The sequence below is a fragment of the Salvia hispanica genome, chromosome 4, assembly GCF_023119035.1.
Source record: "Salvia hispanica cultivar TCC Black 2014 chromosome 4, UniMelb_Shisp_WGS_1.0, whole genome shotgun sequence".
Classification (NCBI taxonomy): Eukaryota; Viridiplantae; Streptophyta; class Magnoliopsida; order Lamiales; family Lamiaceae; genus Salvia; species Salvia hispanica.
Window position 1 is genome coordinate 51,305,806 of NC_062968.1, and position 13,412 is coordinate 51,319,217.

The following is a 13,412-nucleotide window of genomic DNA, read 5'->3' on the forward strand; positions in this document are numbered from 1 at the left end:
GTTCTAATAGCCTTAATCTTCTTACCAGTTTGAGTCTCAATCAAGGTTTTCCAAGTTTTAAGTTTTTCAAAAACATCATACTTGTGTCTCATCAAAAAACACCAAACTTTTCTGAGAAATCATCAATCACAGATAAGAAGTAAACACATCCAGAGTGAGAGGACACAGAAGCATGGACCTCAGCACATCCATATGCAAATATTCCAAGATACATTTACTCACATTAGCAGGAGCAGGGGTACTAGGAAAAGAAACTCTATGTTGTTTACCCAGCACACAAGAATCACAGAAAGACAACTCACTATTTTGAAAATCATTTTCAGAAACAACAACTTATGTTTTTTCAAAATATTAAGACCCTTTTTCACTCGCTATGACCAATTCTATTATGCCACAACATGGTTTTATCAGTTTTAACTACATTGGCATAAGCTTTTTCACATGCAAGAGGCACAACATTACAAACATACAAGCCACATTTTTTCTTAGCTTTGAAAAGACACATAGAACCTCTGCAAATCTTCATACAGCCTTACTCCGCCACTTCCATCCCCACTCATTTTCAAGCCGTAGTACTGAAGACATCAAGTTATAGCACGAGATCAGGAACATATCTAACATCCTTCAAGGCTGAGCACATAACCATTTTCAAACTTCAAACACACAATGCCAATACCAAGAATTTCACATTTCTTGTCATCAGCCATTGACACAAAGGTTTTAGTTACAGGTTTGAGCTCAGAGAACACTTCCTTGAAAGGACTGACATGATAAGTATATCCAGGAATCACCACGAACCAATCATTTGAAGTGAAGGGACATGCAAGAGAGGCATTCACAAATTGCAGGTCATGCACCATGAACACAGAATCATTGACATGGTCATAAGTAGCAACATTAACAAGGGTTTCAACCTGGGAATTATATAGTGGAACTTATTCTTTTTAAGCTTTTTGTACATTCTTTCTTATAGTGCCCAATATCACCACAGTTGAAACACTTCCTATAGGTTTTAGAATCCTTGCTTCTAGACCTAGACCTAAACTTTTTCCTAGAGTTTGAGAAATTACGGAGACAGTGCGGGCTCATTCTTACCCCTACGTTTTAGATCTTCTGCAACATTCGGCACGCTTGTGTAAGCATTCTTATCGTGACCCTTTCCCTAAACTCAAGTTCTTTGGATTTCGGGGAGCTAATAATCGGGTCTAGAGGAGCAGAGTCTACCACCGTACTTAATGGTAGCCTTAACATCACTATGAGAATCGGGTATGGCATTCGTCGAGGCTATCTTTAGTGTATTAAATCTATAGTTTTATCACGACCTCTTAGTAATATTAACCTTGCAGAAACCAGAGACATTCACCAGCAACACAAGAACAGGAACAGAGCTTTCACACAACAGAAAGGATCTCAAATCCTTGACTGTCACGAGCAACACTGGCCAAGGCTATCCCAGCTCGCATTCACTCGCTTGTGGAGGACGCAGGGGGTCACTTGGGCAGTGCAAGATGCTTGGTGGTCAAGTAACTTGAATCACGAGATCACGAGCCACAAAGGAGCAATGGAAGCTACGGAAAAGAAAGCACGGGAAGTCACAGAAGTCCGCACCAGGCTGTCACCCGAGAAACAAAAGCCCAATGGCTTATATTTGGCATTAAACCAGAAAACTTAAACAAGAAGGATATAGCCAATTTACCAGAGTGAATCCCCTCTCGAATGAGGATTCCACTTGCCCACCTCCTTAAGCGACTCGGCATGCTAGACTAATCCCATTATGGCTCTGATACCACTGTAGGGATCAGATTAGTCTAGATTCACTAATTAGAGACCTCTTTGTTCTTGTACAAGAGAGTTCAGCCAAACTCTCACCCACGCGGCTGATGTTACAATCACGAGCCAAAGAATTACAAATTAAGAACAGGAACAAGTAACCCTAGCTATTACAAGATCTTGAACCGATCTAAGCTATCAACCTTGCTAGCTCCATAACCTGCACACTTAATCAACCAGTTAGTAACAACAGGAAGATCCTCTCGGATCTAAAACACAAGAAACTAACTATGAACAAAGAGTAAGATCAGAGATCAAAGTATCTTGGCTCAGAACCCGCCACAACAACACAGATCTATTCTTCCAGAACTAGACCCAAGGGAGCACCAATGGATTGGATAGAGTTAACCCTCTGACCACCAATACCTCCACCAGAGAAACCCCTCACACCAGATCAAGTTTCACCGAACAAGTCTCCACACACGGCCTTCGAGTTCTCACAAACCCTAGTTCCACTCCAGTAACAAGCAATCGAAGAGATTGCCTCACACCAGCACTCACAACAGATCTACCACTCAAAGAACCAAGCAAGAATAAAAAACATGACAGCAAACCGATGTATATTCCTCAAGTTCTTCTTGAGGAGCTAGCTATTCCTCAAATTCCTCAATATTTAAAAAAGTTTTATTTTGCCTTACTAATAAAAGTTTCATTTTGCCATTTTAATTTTTCTAATTTAAAAATGATGAATGTCTCATTTTTGCCATTTTAATCTCATCCGTCAAAATAAACCTTATTTAACTTTTTTTTTTTCAACTTATATATTGTTAGACGAATGAAATATAAGAATTAAAATTTCTTGCCAGAGGTGAAACTCATAATATCTACTCACTCGTTCCTCATTATGTGCTTGTCTTTTCATTCTGAGATGTCCCTTGTTAAAATGTCACATACTATCATTCTGGGAGTATAAAAGTATAAAACTATATAAGGATATAATTCATGTATATTAACTTTTTTTTTTATCGTTCATTTTGTTAATACATTTTGTAGAATGTATGAGTCAAAATTGAGCACTTAATATGGGACAGAGAGTCGCAATCATTGGCAATTTGTGAACGGCAATCAAGGGAATTTTCTTATAAATTTCAACTAAGATGCAATGAATTACTTTGACATTAAAATAGAATGCAAGAATGGGCCTATCATGGACGCTTTCAAACTAAGTGGACACTAGAGTGGGAAAATGAAATTTGAGCACGTAACTAGAGCCACCTAAACTCAGCTCCCTCCCATCACTATATATATTTAGCTCCATTATTACACTAACATAAACAAAATAAACTAAAAAAAAAATCTGGTCTAAAAATGGCATCTCCAAACACAGATGCAGAAAAGTATCGATCCTTCATGAACGAAGAGGATGTGAAGAACATAAACTGGAGGTATGGCTCCACTCCCAACTACGATGTGGTCGACAAGCTTTTCAAAGAAGGCAGAACTAAGGTCATTTTATTTTAAATCAACTCAATATATACGTATCTACAAACAGTCTATAAAAGATGGTCTGAATTAGTTGATGAATGTTGTTCGGATATATAGATATGGTCTCGTGGTTCGCTGGAAGAGAAGGTGCAGAGGCTCGTCAAGACATGGGAGATGGAGATGTTCCACAAAGTCGACAACCATGACTACAAAACTGTCGATGTTCAAAACTACAAATTCAGTCTCAATGGTACTAGTAATTAGCTAGGGTTAATTTTTCAATTATAATTTTTGTGAATTAATGTTAAAATACCCACTGGATATATAGTACTATATGTTAATGTAAGAAACACAATTTCAAGATCATTAATTTTGATATGTTTTTATTGGTGAATGATCAAAGGAAGAAAATTAATGTCTCTAGAAGAGAAGAGGAAGGATGGAGGAGGGTACATCTCATTGCTGAAAACATCCTTACCGGAGAAGTTTCGTTGCTTCAATCCAGAAACGGAGACGTTGGACTCGGCCCACCGAGCTTTCACGACCACTTTTCCACGTGGGTTTGCCCTCGAGATTTTGGAGGTCTTCTCCGGCCCACCAGTGATCGTCTACAAGTTCCGCCACTGGGGGTTCATGGAGGGCCCTTTCATAGGACACCCCCCAACCGGTGACATGGTCGAGTTCTTCGGTATGGCCATTTTCGAGGTACCTACGTCCACGTTCAATCCTTCGGGTTTTTATTCATTTATTCGTATTAAAACGAAATGATGGATAAAAAGTAAGATAAATAGAATCATGTACGATTTTGTCTCATAATTAATTGGATGTTAGAATTGAGAATTTGGGATGATTGGTTGTGGTTGTGTAGGTGAATGAGGATTCAAAGGTTGTGAGGGTTGAATTCTTTTATGATCGAGGAGAGTTGCTTGGAGGTCTTGTCAAAGGCTCAAATTCTGATGATGTTCAAGCTCATGTTTCTTCAAGCTGCCCGGTTTTGAGGAACACTGGTTAATTAGCTTAGAATTTTGTACTTGAATTATTTCCCTTCCAACATAAATACTTGTATCTAATTTGCATGAATTTTCTTCAATAATAATGTATACAGTGGTAGTTTTGATTTGGCAGTCCATTCCCTGTTTTTCTTCAATACTCATAAGTCATAACTCGAATCTCATATCAACAGATAAATCTTCCAATCAAGTCGTAGCTCACTGAAAGTAGGTAAAAACATGAATAATCAAAATAAAATAGGATCTGAACATTATTTATATAAATCAGATAAACATTGTATTCGACTACTTAATTTATAGCCCTCAAAGTTTGGGGATAGACAGATAAACTAGGATAACAAATATATATGAAAACAAGTTCAATCTGAACAAAAACTAAGATAAAATCTAGAAGGATGAATCTTGTCTTATTATATGAATCTCCATTGAATCCTCTAATCATGAACAAGTGGATGATGATAATGATTCACTCCATGAGCATATATAGTGTGTGTGCAGGAAATTAAGTGGGCTAGAGTTCGAAAACCCTAAATCGGAATTGGGCCGCAAAATCTGGCACTGGCACACGGTCCAGGCCTCTTAGCTTGTACAAACAAATTAAGGTTGACTGTTGAAGCCTGCATGCTCAAAAAGTTGAGGCGCATGCACTTGTCATGCGTGAATCGTTAAAGATCTTCTCCTCTTCTTTGTTTGGCTACATACGGTCCATGTAGCCTCTTCGGTGCATTTTTGGCTCTAAATTCTCATCTTTTCATCATATTGTCTGTATTAGACCATTTTATCCTTCGAAACTCAACAAACTCGTTATACTATCAAATTATTGACACAGATAAAAATAGACCGAATTTATCAACCTTAATTAGCCATTGCAAAAGGACATAAAATGGTAACACAAGTCAATTTATTTCTCTATCTCATGTCGTATTAGATGTACGAACAAGAACAACCATGAGACGAATAAAAAGAAGGCTCGTGACAGAGTTTTTGTGTAAAACAAACAGAAAGTTGTTAGCGAACCTCAAAAATAACCAAAAAAAAAGAGAAGAGATTAACTATTTTACATATTTCAACTGTACATTGGCCTAAAACAAGATGCATCATACTCATACACCAATCACCAAAATTTGAACATTCTTCTTCTTCACGTCGATTTCAGCTTATCCAATCCATACTCTCTCTGCAAAAGAATTTTAGTTAGTTTTTACCCAAAAAGGGTTACATATTTTCACACAATTAACTCATTGAGGCTTACCAAAATATCCTTGTTCTGCTCTAGCACTGGCATCAGCAGAGAGATCAGCTTTTGTATGTCTTTCTTGAGAACATCGTCGTCATCTTCTTCTTCTTCGCCTTTGACCTTAAGAACATCCACGAAAGTCCGGCTATCGGGCACCAGCTTCAGGGCGATCTAGACAATGGAACATGAAAACTTGAATATTCATGAAATATGTCATGCAATGCCGATGGTAAGTAATGTTATACTTCTTCGTCTACGAAAAACAGTCAAGTAGTAACATTATACTAGCAGACTATTTTTCGTGGACAGATGGAGTATAATTTGGGAATGCTATGTTATTTTACTTTATAGGCTGCTGCAGAGATCCATCCATGCCATGGTTTTAAGGTGGTGGTGTAAGATTCTTCAACCATTTCCTCCATATTTCTCCCAAAATCCTTCACTAGCAACTCTAACAATACCATAGCAAAATCTAGGGACCTGAACAGTCGAAATTATGATAACAAATTTATCTTAAAGGAATCATGTGTTTTGTCACATAATGTAACAAATGTTGAAACCTGTTGAGCCAAACAAAGGCTTTGCTGCATGTGGGCCCCTTTTTTGCGTTGCCTTCATTTACCTCTTTCTTCAAAATCTCAACCACGTCGCAATATATTGATGGATCAGAATCATGGAATTTCTCTAATCTCTGTGCAATGAAATATAAACTAATTTAAGATTGTAAGCATGGACTAAATAAAGGTTGTTCATTAATCCTGTTTTATACTCCTATTATCTCCGTCCATGAAAAACATTAACATAGTATTAGTAGTGGTCAATACCAGTTCAAATGCAAAACTGGTAACGTAAACGATATTGAGACAAAAAGTAGTTGAAGTATTGTTAGTGGAAATGAAACTTTTAGGACAAATAGTAGAGACAAATTTTGATGGACAATCCAAAATAGAAAAGAAGACTGTTATTCAATTGGGACAAGAACAACAGGACAAACTTCTCGGAAAAGAGAATGAGGAAAATGCCGGGACGGGCAAATGTAGTGTAGTGTGGCATGCATACATGGTTTTACAATGTTCTTGAAGGACATATAAGTCTTTAGACATGTGCGTGTGTTTTGCACACACTGAATGTGACATTATTTGGTTATTACCTCAATGTTGTGACGAATGTCTTGTCTCAACACAGCCATTGTTGGCCCTATCTTATCTGCAAAACAATTCTGTTCACGCAAATAAATCCACAGAACTCAAATAATCTAAATGTGTGTTTGTGAGAGAGAGAGAGAGAGAGAGAGAGAGAGTGACCTAGAACTTGAACGAGCAAATCGCAGAGAGAGAGAAACGGCTTGATCGGAATTTGGACACTCGTGTGAACCGGAGCAACAGAATCAGAAACCGGAAGCGGAACAGCATGATCAGATGCGGCAGTTTTGAGGTTGGCTACTAACAGCGAGACCTCATCAATTGCAGACCTAATCTCCGATGCTACCATCTCCACCTCTCTCCTTCGCTTCATTTGTGCTACTGCTACCATATATATATACTTACAAGAGAAAGAGATATGAGTATGTATGTATGTAAATGCTATAAAGAAGGCGAAGCTGTGGAGTGTGGAGATATATATTACTACGTCAACTCAGAAGCTCTTGTTTTCAGCTGTTAGAGGGAAAATTAAATGCGTTGAATTCCAGATTTTTGTAATGGAATTCTTTATTTCGAACTCGTCTATCCTTTGACAAATTCGTGCTTTGTTTATCCATAATTGAGTTTAATACTCTACCTCATTGCGTAAATTTGATTGCGACCTTTAATTTTGACCCCCACATTATCTCTTCTCTATCCAAAAATCATCAAGTTTAGTCAAATTCTGAGACTCACCTAAGTTGTGAAATCGGAGTTTGAGTAACCAACTTTCGACTTTTTATCAATTATATATCATACTATCTATCTGTATACAAAATGAATTAAAATTTCTAATTTAATATTTCGTTTTCAAATTTTATGGGACTGAATTGTAGGGAGCCAGCAGTCCATGCCTTGGATGTGTTGTGTTGTGCATTTTTAAATGCTACCTTAAGCTAGGAATTTATATTTGTTTCCTATGGGGAAAAAATTGGATACCAGATGCGTCGCAGTCGGTAATGCTGCAATTTTGATACGAATCTACAAATGTTCACACAAGTAAACTAATCTTAATTTTGACCGTACATGATTTTTATGTTCAAGCTTTCATTGTTGCCTCAATGTTTTCACTTTTCATACCAGATGTATACGAGTTTGAATAAATTTTTGTAAAGTGTTCGACAAAATAAACTTTCTAAATTTTTTAAATAATCATGCTATGAATCGCAATGAGTTAATATGACACTTCTTCACGTAAATGAAGAATCACTATTAATTTAAACATATAGGGGGAACTCATCCTTTAACCAACTTGAAAGAGTTTGATTTTTTCACATAATAATATATTACCGGTATCCCACTCAAAATGTCCACATTTCCTTCTCAATTTGTCACACTCAAAAAGCCCACTCTCTATTTTTAGAAATAAATCATTTTCTCTTCTCTCCTCATTACAATATTTAACTACTAGTACCTTTTTTATTTCACTTACTTCACCTAACAACTTATCCTAAAATTCCATGCCAAGAAAAAGCAATTTTATGTTATGGTTTCATATTATTGTCATATTTCTTTTTATTTTCTTTACATAGACAAGACTAATGTAAAAACTTGAAATATCATGATTCAATTCTGATTTCAAACTTTGAGTGTCTGGCCATAGTTTGACGAAACTTTATGATTTAAATTGCTATTAATACTTATAAATATATTTTTTTTGTATCGTTGAGTACTTTTAATCAATACTTAAGTACTAGTATGATGTAAGTTAAATGGGGTTGTAATTTTATTAAAATTGTACTTTATTTTTTAGCTACCAGGTAAAATAATCTGCTAACTTCCAGGAGAGGAACATGACCCCAAAATGCTGGCCAAATAAGTTACAAATTTAATTTATTTTAATATCTTAGGAAAGTAGAAGGGAAGTAAACCCAAACCTCATCCACAAATGATTCCTTGACAGCTCTTACTATAGAATCTTAAACATTTAACACTACTATTACATCACCTCCCCTTGAAAATAACCTCCCCTGAATATTTTCAGATTAACAGTAAATTACTACTACTAAATACTGCAGTCATGGGCACATGTCATGCCGGCTGCTTATCCATATTAATCATCACCAAAATATTCCACTTGTTGGGAATTTTCACACCATTAGAAAATTTCTCCCGTTTTAATAGTATTTCATTTCCTCACCAATTTGATTCCACAGAATCGGGCCATCTTATTTAGATCAATATTGTAATAGCATTAATTAGGACGAGCTGTAGCAATGTAGAAAATTGTTCATATAATTTATTGATGCAATTTCAATTAGACAACTGCAAAAATATCGAAAAAATGGCAATTGTATCGATCAGAATGACTTGAAAATCCTATTGATCAGCTTGTGAAACAGACTGTGAATCAAACCCATCGCTTTTAACATGATGTAAGATTAGATTTGGCCATTTGATATCGATTAAAGAGCGAAATCATCATTTCATTATTTTTAGGACTTTATTTTAAATTTCATAATTTCATTTTATTTTCTTTTGGGTTTCTAAGTTTTCTAAACTATACGAGTTTCATTACATTATATTCAGTTTTGATTATTATATTAATCAACGTCGATTTAAAAATACTGGAGTTTCTTTGGGAGTATCATATCATCAGTCATCCTTAATCTAGTTAAATGCACATAATTAATTGCAGTCATTTAATTGAAATGCGAAATTGTGGTCTTATATACTTTGACTTGGTGGTGAACGTACGGCGGTATATATCTTGTGATGACTTAATGATATCTTATAAATCACATTATATTTTCAATCTTGTCAAATTAAAAAAATTGAACATTAATTAGGTGATGCTCGATTAAGGATAAGATAATTAATCGAACCTAGATATGTGTATCTAGAACAACTCGTTAAATTTCATTTGACTTGTAAATTAAAATCCTATTTATGCCAATTATTAGCATTTTAAATTCTTCAAACGAATCGAAGGTTAGATCATATAGCTATGTCAATGGCATTTCAAAAAGAAATATATATAAATAAAGAAAATGAAATTGACATTTTGCAATAATAGCAATCAAATTCATCCATTTAATGTAGACATGTCCAAATCAATCAAGACCAGATGAAGATGTGTACAGTGTGAGCATATATGGAGATTCTAGTGAAGATTTGATTCAAATTAAATACTACTTAGGCGGGAATCTTATGAAATTAATAATGAACTTAAGAGAAACAAAACAAAACAAAAACTAAGGAGACTAATTAAATAAACTTAATTATGATCGAAAGGTAGTGGCTTATAACAGCATCTTGACAAATGACGTCATGTCATGTCCTATTAATTAACTTTTTGAAATTATAAAAAAAAATTAAACTTTTTCTAAATATTCCGTTGATTGGAAATCAATCATTTCTAAAATTTAATTGATGAATGATCTACAATTAATTTACAATTAAAGAAGGGCTTGTGTTATTTTACGCATAAATTAAATTTTCAGTTATTAAAATATGTAATAAATTCTAATTATTGATTAATGAATCCTAAATTAAAATTTAATTAGGATGGATGTGACGACATTGAAAATAATCCACAACAATATTCATGGGTCTTAGTAATAGGGGGGAAGGTTTACCTTGTGTAATATATTACATTGTTTGAGGAACCCTAAATGTTAATAGAGTAAAGAATAGTCAACAAGGGAGTATATTATTCGTGGTTCCATGTAAATGGCTAGAAGCATGGAGACATTGAGTATATGAAATGTAGTGAAAACACCCTAAAATCATTAGGGTTTGGAAAATACCTAAATATAGACGAGCATAAACAACAAATTTTAGACGAATGATTTGAAGAGACATACAAATACTAACTACATGTATAGATCAACACTATGGATTCGATCTCATAATAGTACTCCATCCGTCCAAAAAATAGGGTTATTCCATTTTTATCTCTCATTTTGGAAAAATGATACTAGTAACAAATAGTTAAAGTGGAGAGAAATAAAAGTAAGAGAGTGAATAATATAGACAAGAGATTTCTCTATATTATTCTCTCTCTTACTTTTCTCTCTATCCACTTTAACTATTTATTACTTTGTCTATATTATTATATCTCTTACTTTTCCCTCTATCCACTTTAACTATTTATTACTATCATTGTTTCAAAACGAGAGATAAAAATAGAATAGTCCTATTTTTCGTGGACGGAGGGGTATCAAATTAGAAATAATAGTTTCGTTGGGAAATACTACTATAGTACTGTTATGGTCAAATCTCATATGCACGGATAACAATATAGAGACACAATTATTAACAAAAACTAGTACATCTCCAGTGCGACCCACACGGGGTCTCACGCGATGCGAATTACTACAAATTTATAATTTTATATAAGTACAAATTTATAATTATATAAGTACAATGATAAGTACAATGAGTTTTGAGCAATTACATTGGTAAAGTAATAGTCAACTGTGAAAAAATTGTAAAAGAAAACAAAAAGGGAATAACAAACAGAAATATGTTGTGTAAGTGATATCTAAAGTTAAAGGAGTACTACATCAATGATCCATATGGTCTATATATATTGTGTTATTGGAGTACTATATTTAGTAGTACTACTACTACTATTCAAGAATCAAGAGTGAAGGTATTAAACATATTTAATTAAAACTTCATATATTAGCAAAAATTAGAAAGTGCATATTTTTGTGGGATATATTATAAAAAGAAAAGAGTAATATTCTTGTGGGAGGAGGAGGAAGTACTATACTAATTATTAATAATTTATGTTTTGATGTTTATAACATAACTTTTTCTTTTCTAGATCAAATAAGCGGCATAGAATAAACAATTAAATTTGACTATTAAGTAAACAGAATCTCCGACAATAATATATGATTGAAATATACAGTTGAAATAGTTTCTTCTAGAAATAGAGGTAGCAGTAGCCAGTAGCACACTTGACACTTATATGTGCTTTTGTATTGATTTTCTATACAAATAAATAATAAATAAATCTGTAACCAAGAATTTATAAAATTGAGTTTAATAGATGACATAAGAGCACACATCATATACTGGAGTGGGAATATTTGTTTTGATAATTTGGAATTTTCATTTTATTTAAACGTAGTAGGATTATTTGTTTTGAGCAAGTAAAAGAAGAAACAAAGAAAAACTGTGTACAAACAGTTGGTTGAGATACACTAGCAATGGCATCTAATCGAACATTTTCCGTCTCTTTGTATTTGAATGTGAGTACTTGAATTAATACACATAATAAATCTACATTACTGACGACGCCTACCAAGTGATTATTTTTTTTGGATAATTTTATCGATTTTTTAAAATATTTTGTCGAAATTATTTTGTATTTCTGTCACAAAATTAATTCTAAACTTAATTTTCCTGTGCCAAAACAAATTTTGACCGTAAATGCAAACATGACCTATGATCTTACTTACTATATTAAATTACTCTACGTTGTTGATATGATCATCTCTCACAACTTCCGATGTTCCACAATTCTTTAATTGAATTTCAGTTTCTTATGTTACTATTATTTAGCTGTAAACATTTAAAATAATTTAAGGTAGATGAAGCCTTTTACATAACGTGTGTCAGAATCGAAATTAAAATGATAATGTTAAAATAAATAACTAATTACAGTAAGTCGGAGACCACGTTTGTTATTCATTGTACAGTAGCACACAACTTGTTTATATATGTATATACACACTTTGCTAATGCAACTTGTTCTCACATTCATGAACTATCCCTTATTCTATCAAGTTGATAAGTTCATTCGACACAATAACCTTCTAGAAGACTACAATTAAGATATGTATTTCAAATATATAGTGTGTGCGGTACACATAGATGGAGTACAATTTTTCTAAAAAAAAATGCTAGCTAGTGGAAGAGTAATACTTATAGAACACAAGATTATGGAGTTTTTAAGTTTTGACATAAGTAAATAATGAAAATTACTCCTTTTACATCCAAAGTTGTATCAATATTCATAAGAATAATCTTTTGACTTTTTATATACTGGGTGTCCAAAGAATATACTCCTCCGGTTTTATAAGAACATACACATAAATTTTGGGCACAAATTTTAAGATATCTAATATTGTGTGTATGATTAGATGGAGAAATTATATTTTAAATTTGAGTGGAGATATGATTAGATATTAGATGTATTGTTTTGAAAATTATTGTAAATATATTGTGATAGTAAAAGTATTATTATAATATGTGGCGAGGTAATGTGAAGAAAAAAATAGCATGCATTTATGGTATAGGAAAAAAATATATGCATATTTTCATGAGACATACAAAATAGAATTTCTAAATTTAAATAATAAGATCCCAACAAATATCACAATCAATTAGTAAAATCAGAGAACAACAGTCAGTCGATACCCGGCCCAATATTCACTCAATAAGTGAGCCCATTTTAAAATATTAAGAGATCAACAGTCCAAATATCCGGCCCAACATTCATTCAATAAGTGAGCCATTTTATAATATGAAACGACAAATATACCCTTGTTTCTCTGATACTCCATCCGTTTCACTGTAGTTGAGTCATTTTATCATTTCGGAAAGTTTCTTCACAGTTGAGTCATTTCCTTATATGATAACTTTTTTCTTTTTCTTACTTACTCACTCTTACTTTATTCTCTCTACTTTATTCACTTTATACTTTATTTTCTCTACCTTTTCCTCTCTCTTACTTTTTTATCTATTTATTTAGCACACCCAATATTCATTTCT

General features: G+C 33.6%; 2 protein-coding genes across 2 annotated transcripts; one reads left to right on the forward strand and one right to left on the reverse strand.

The window, feature by feature from the left end:
- The first annotated feature begins 3,090 nt into the window (after window positions 1-3,090).
- Window positions 3,091-4,384, forward strand: LOC125220090 (pathogen-related protein-like). Its single transcript, XM_048122226.1, has 4 exons — window positions 3,091-3,276; window positions 3,373-3,505; window positions 3,659-3,960; window positions 4,124-4,384. The coding sequence occupies exons 1-4, from the start codon at window positions 3,139-3,141 to the stop codon at window positions 4,265-4,267; spliced, it is 717 nt and encodes a 238-aa protein (XP_047978183.1). The 5' UTR covers window positions 3,091-3,138; the 3' UTR covers window positions 4,268-4,384.
- Window positions 4,385-5,085: 701 nt separating this feature from the next.
- Window positions 5,086-7,221, reverse strand: LOC125224297 (glycolipid transfer protein 3-like). Its single transcript, XM_048127680.1, has 6 exons — window positions 6,807-7,221; window positions 6,653-6,708; window positions 6,063-6,193; window positions 5,847-5,982; window positions 5,518-5,673; window positions 5,086-5,442 (listed from the first exon to the last, which is right to left on the reverse strand). Exons 1-6 carry the CDS (start codon window positions 7,033-7,035, stop codon window positions 5,407-5,409), a joined length of 744 nt encoding a protein of 247 aa, XP_047983637.1. The 5' UTR covers window positions 7,036-7,221; the 3' UTR covers window positions 5,086-5,406.
- Window positions 7,222-13,412: the final 6,191 nt, after the last annotated feature.

What these genes read in the sequence shown, in the direction of transcription:
- LOC125220090 (XM_048122226.1), top strand. Translation starts at nt 3,139, where the DNA reads ATGGCATCTCCAAACACAGATGCAGAAAAGTATCGATCCTTCATGAAC. An exon ending in TCAAAGAAGGCAGAACTAAG is followed by an intron (nt 3,277 to 3,372) that starts GTCATTTTATTT and finishes TCGGATATATAG; the next exon opens with ATATGGTCTCGTGGTTCGCT. An exon ending in TCGGTATGGCCATTTTCGAG is followed by an intron (nt 3,961 to 4,123) that starts GTACCTACGTCC and finishes GTGGTTGTGTAG; the next exon opens with GTGAATGAGGATTCAAAGGT.
- LOC125224297 (XM_048127680.1), bottom strand. Translation starts at nt 7,035, where the DNA reads ATGGTAGCAGTAGCACAAATGAAGCGAAGGAGAGAGGTGGAGATGGTA. An exon ending in TTTGCTCGTTCAAGTTCTAG is followed by an intron (nt 6,709 to 6,806) that starts GTCACTCTCTCT and finishes ATTGTTTTGCAG; the next exon opens with ATAAGATAGGGCCAACAATG. An exon ending in TCTCTGCAGCAGCCTATAAA is followed by an intron (nt 5,674 to 5,846) that starts GTAAAATAACAT and finishes TCCATTGTCTAG; the next exon opens with ATCGCCCTGAAGCTGGTGCC.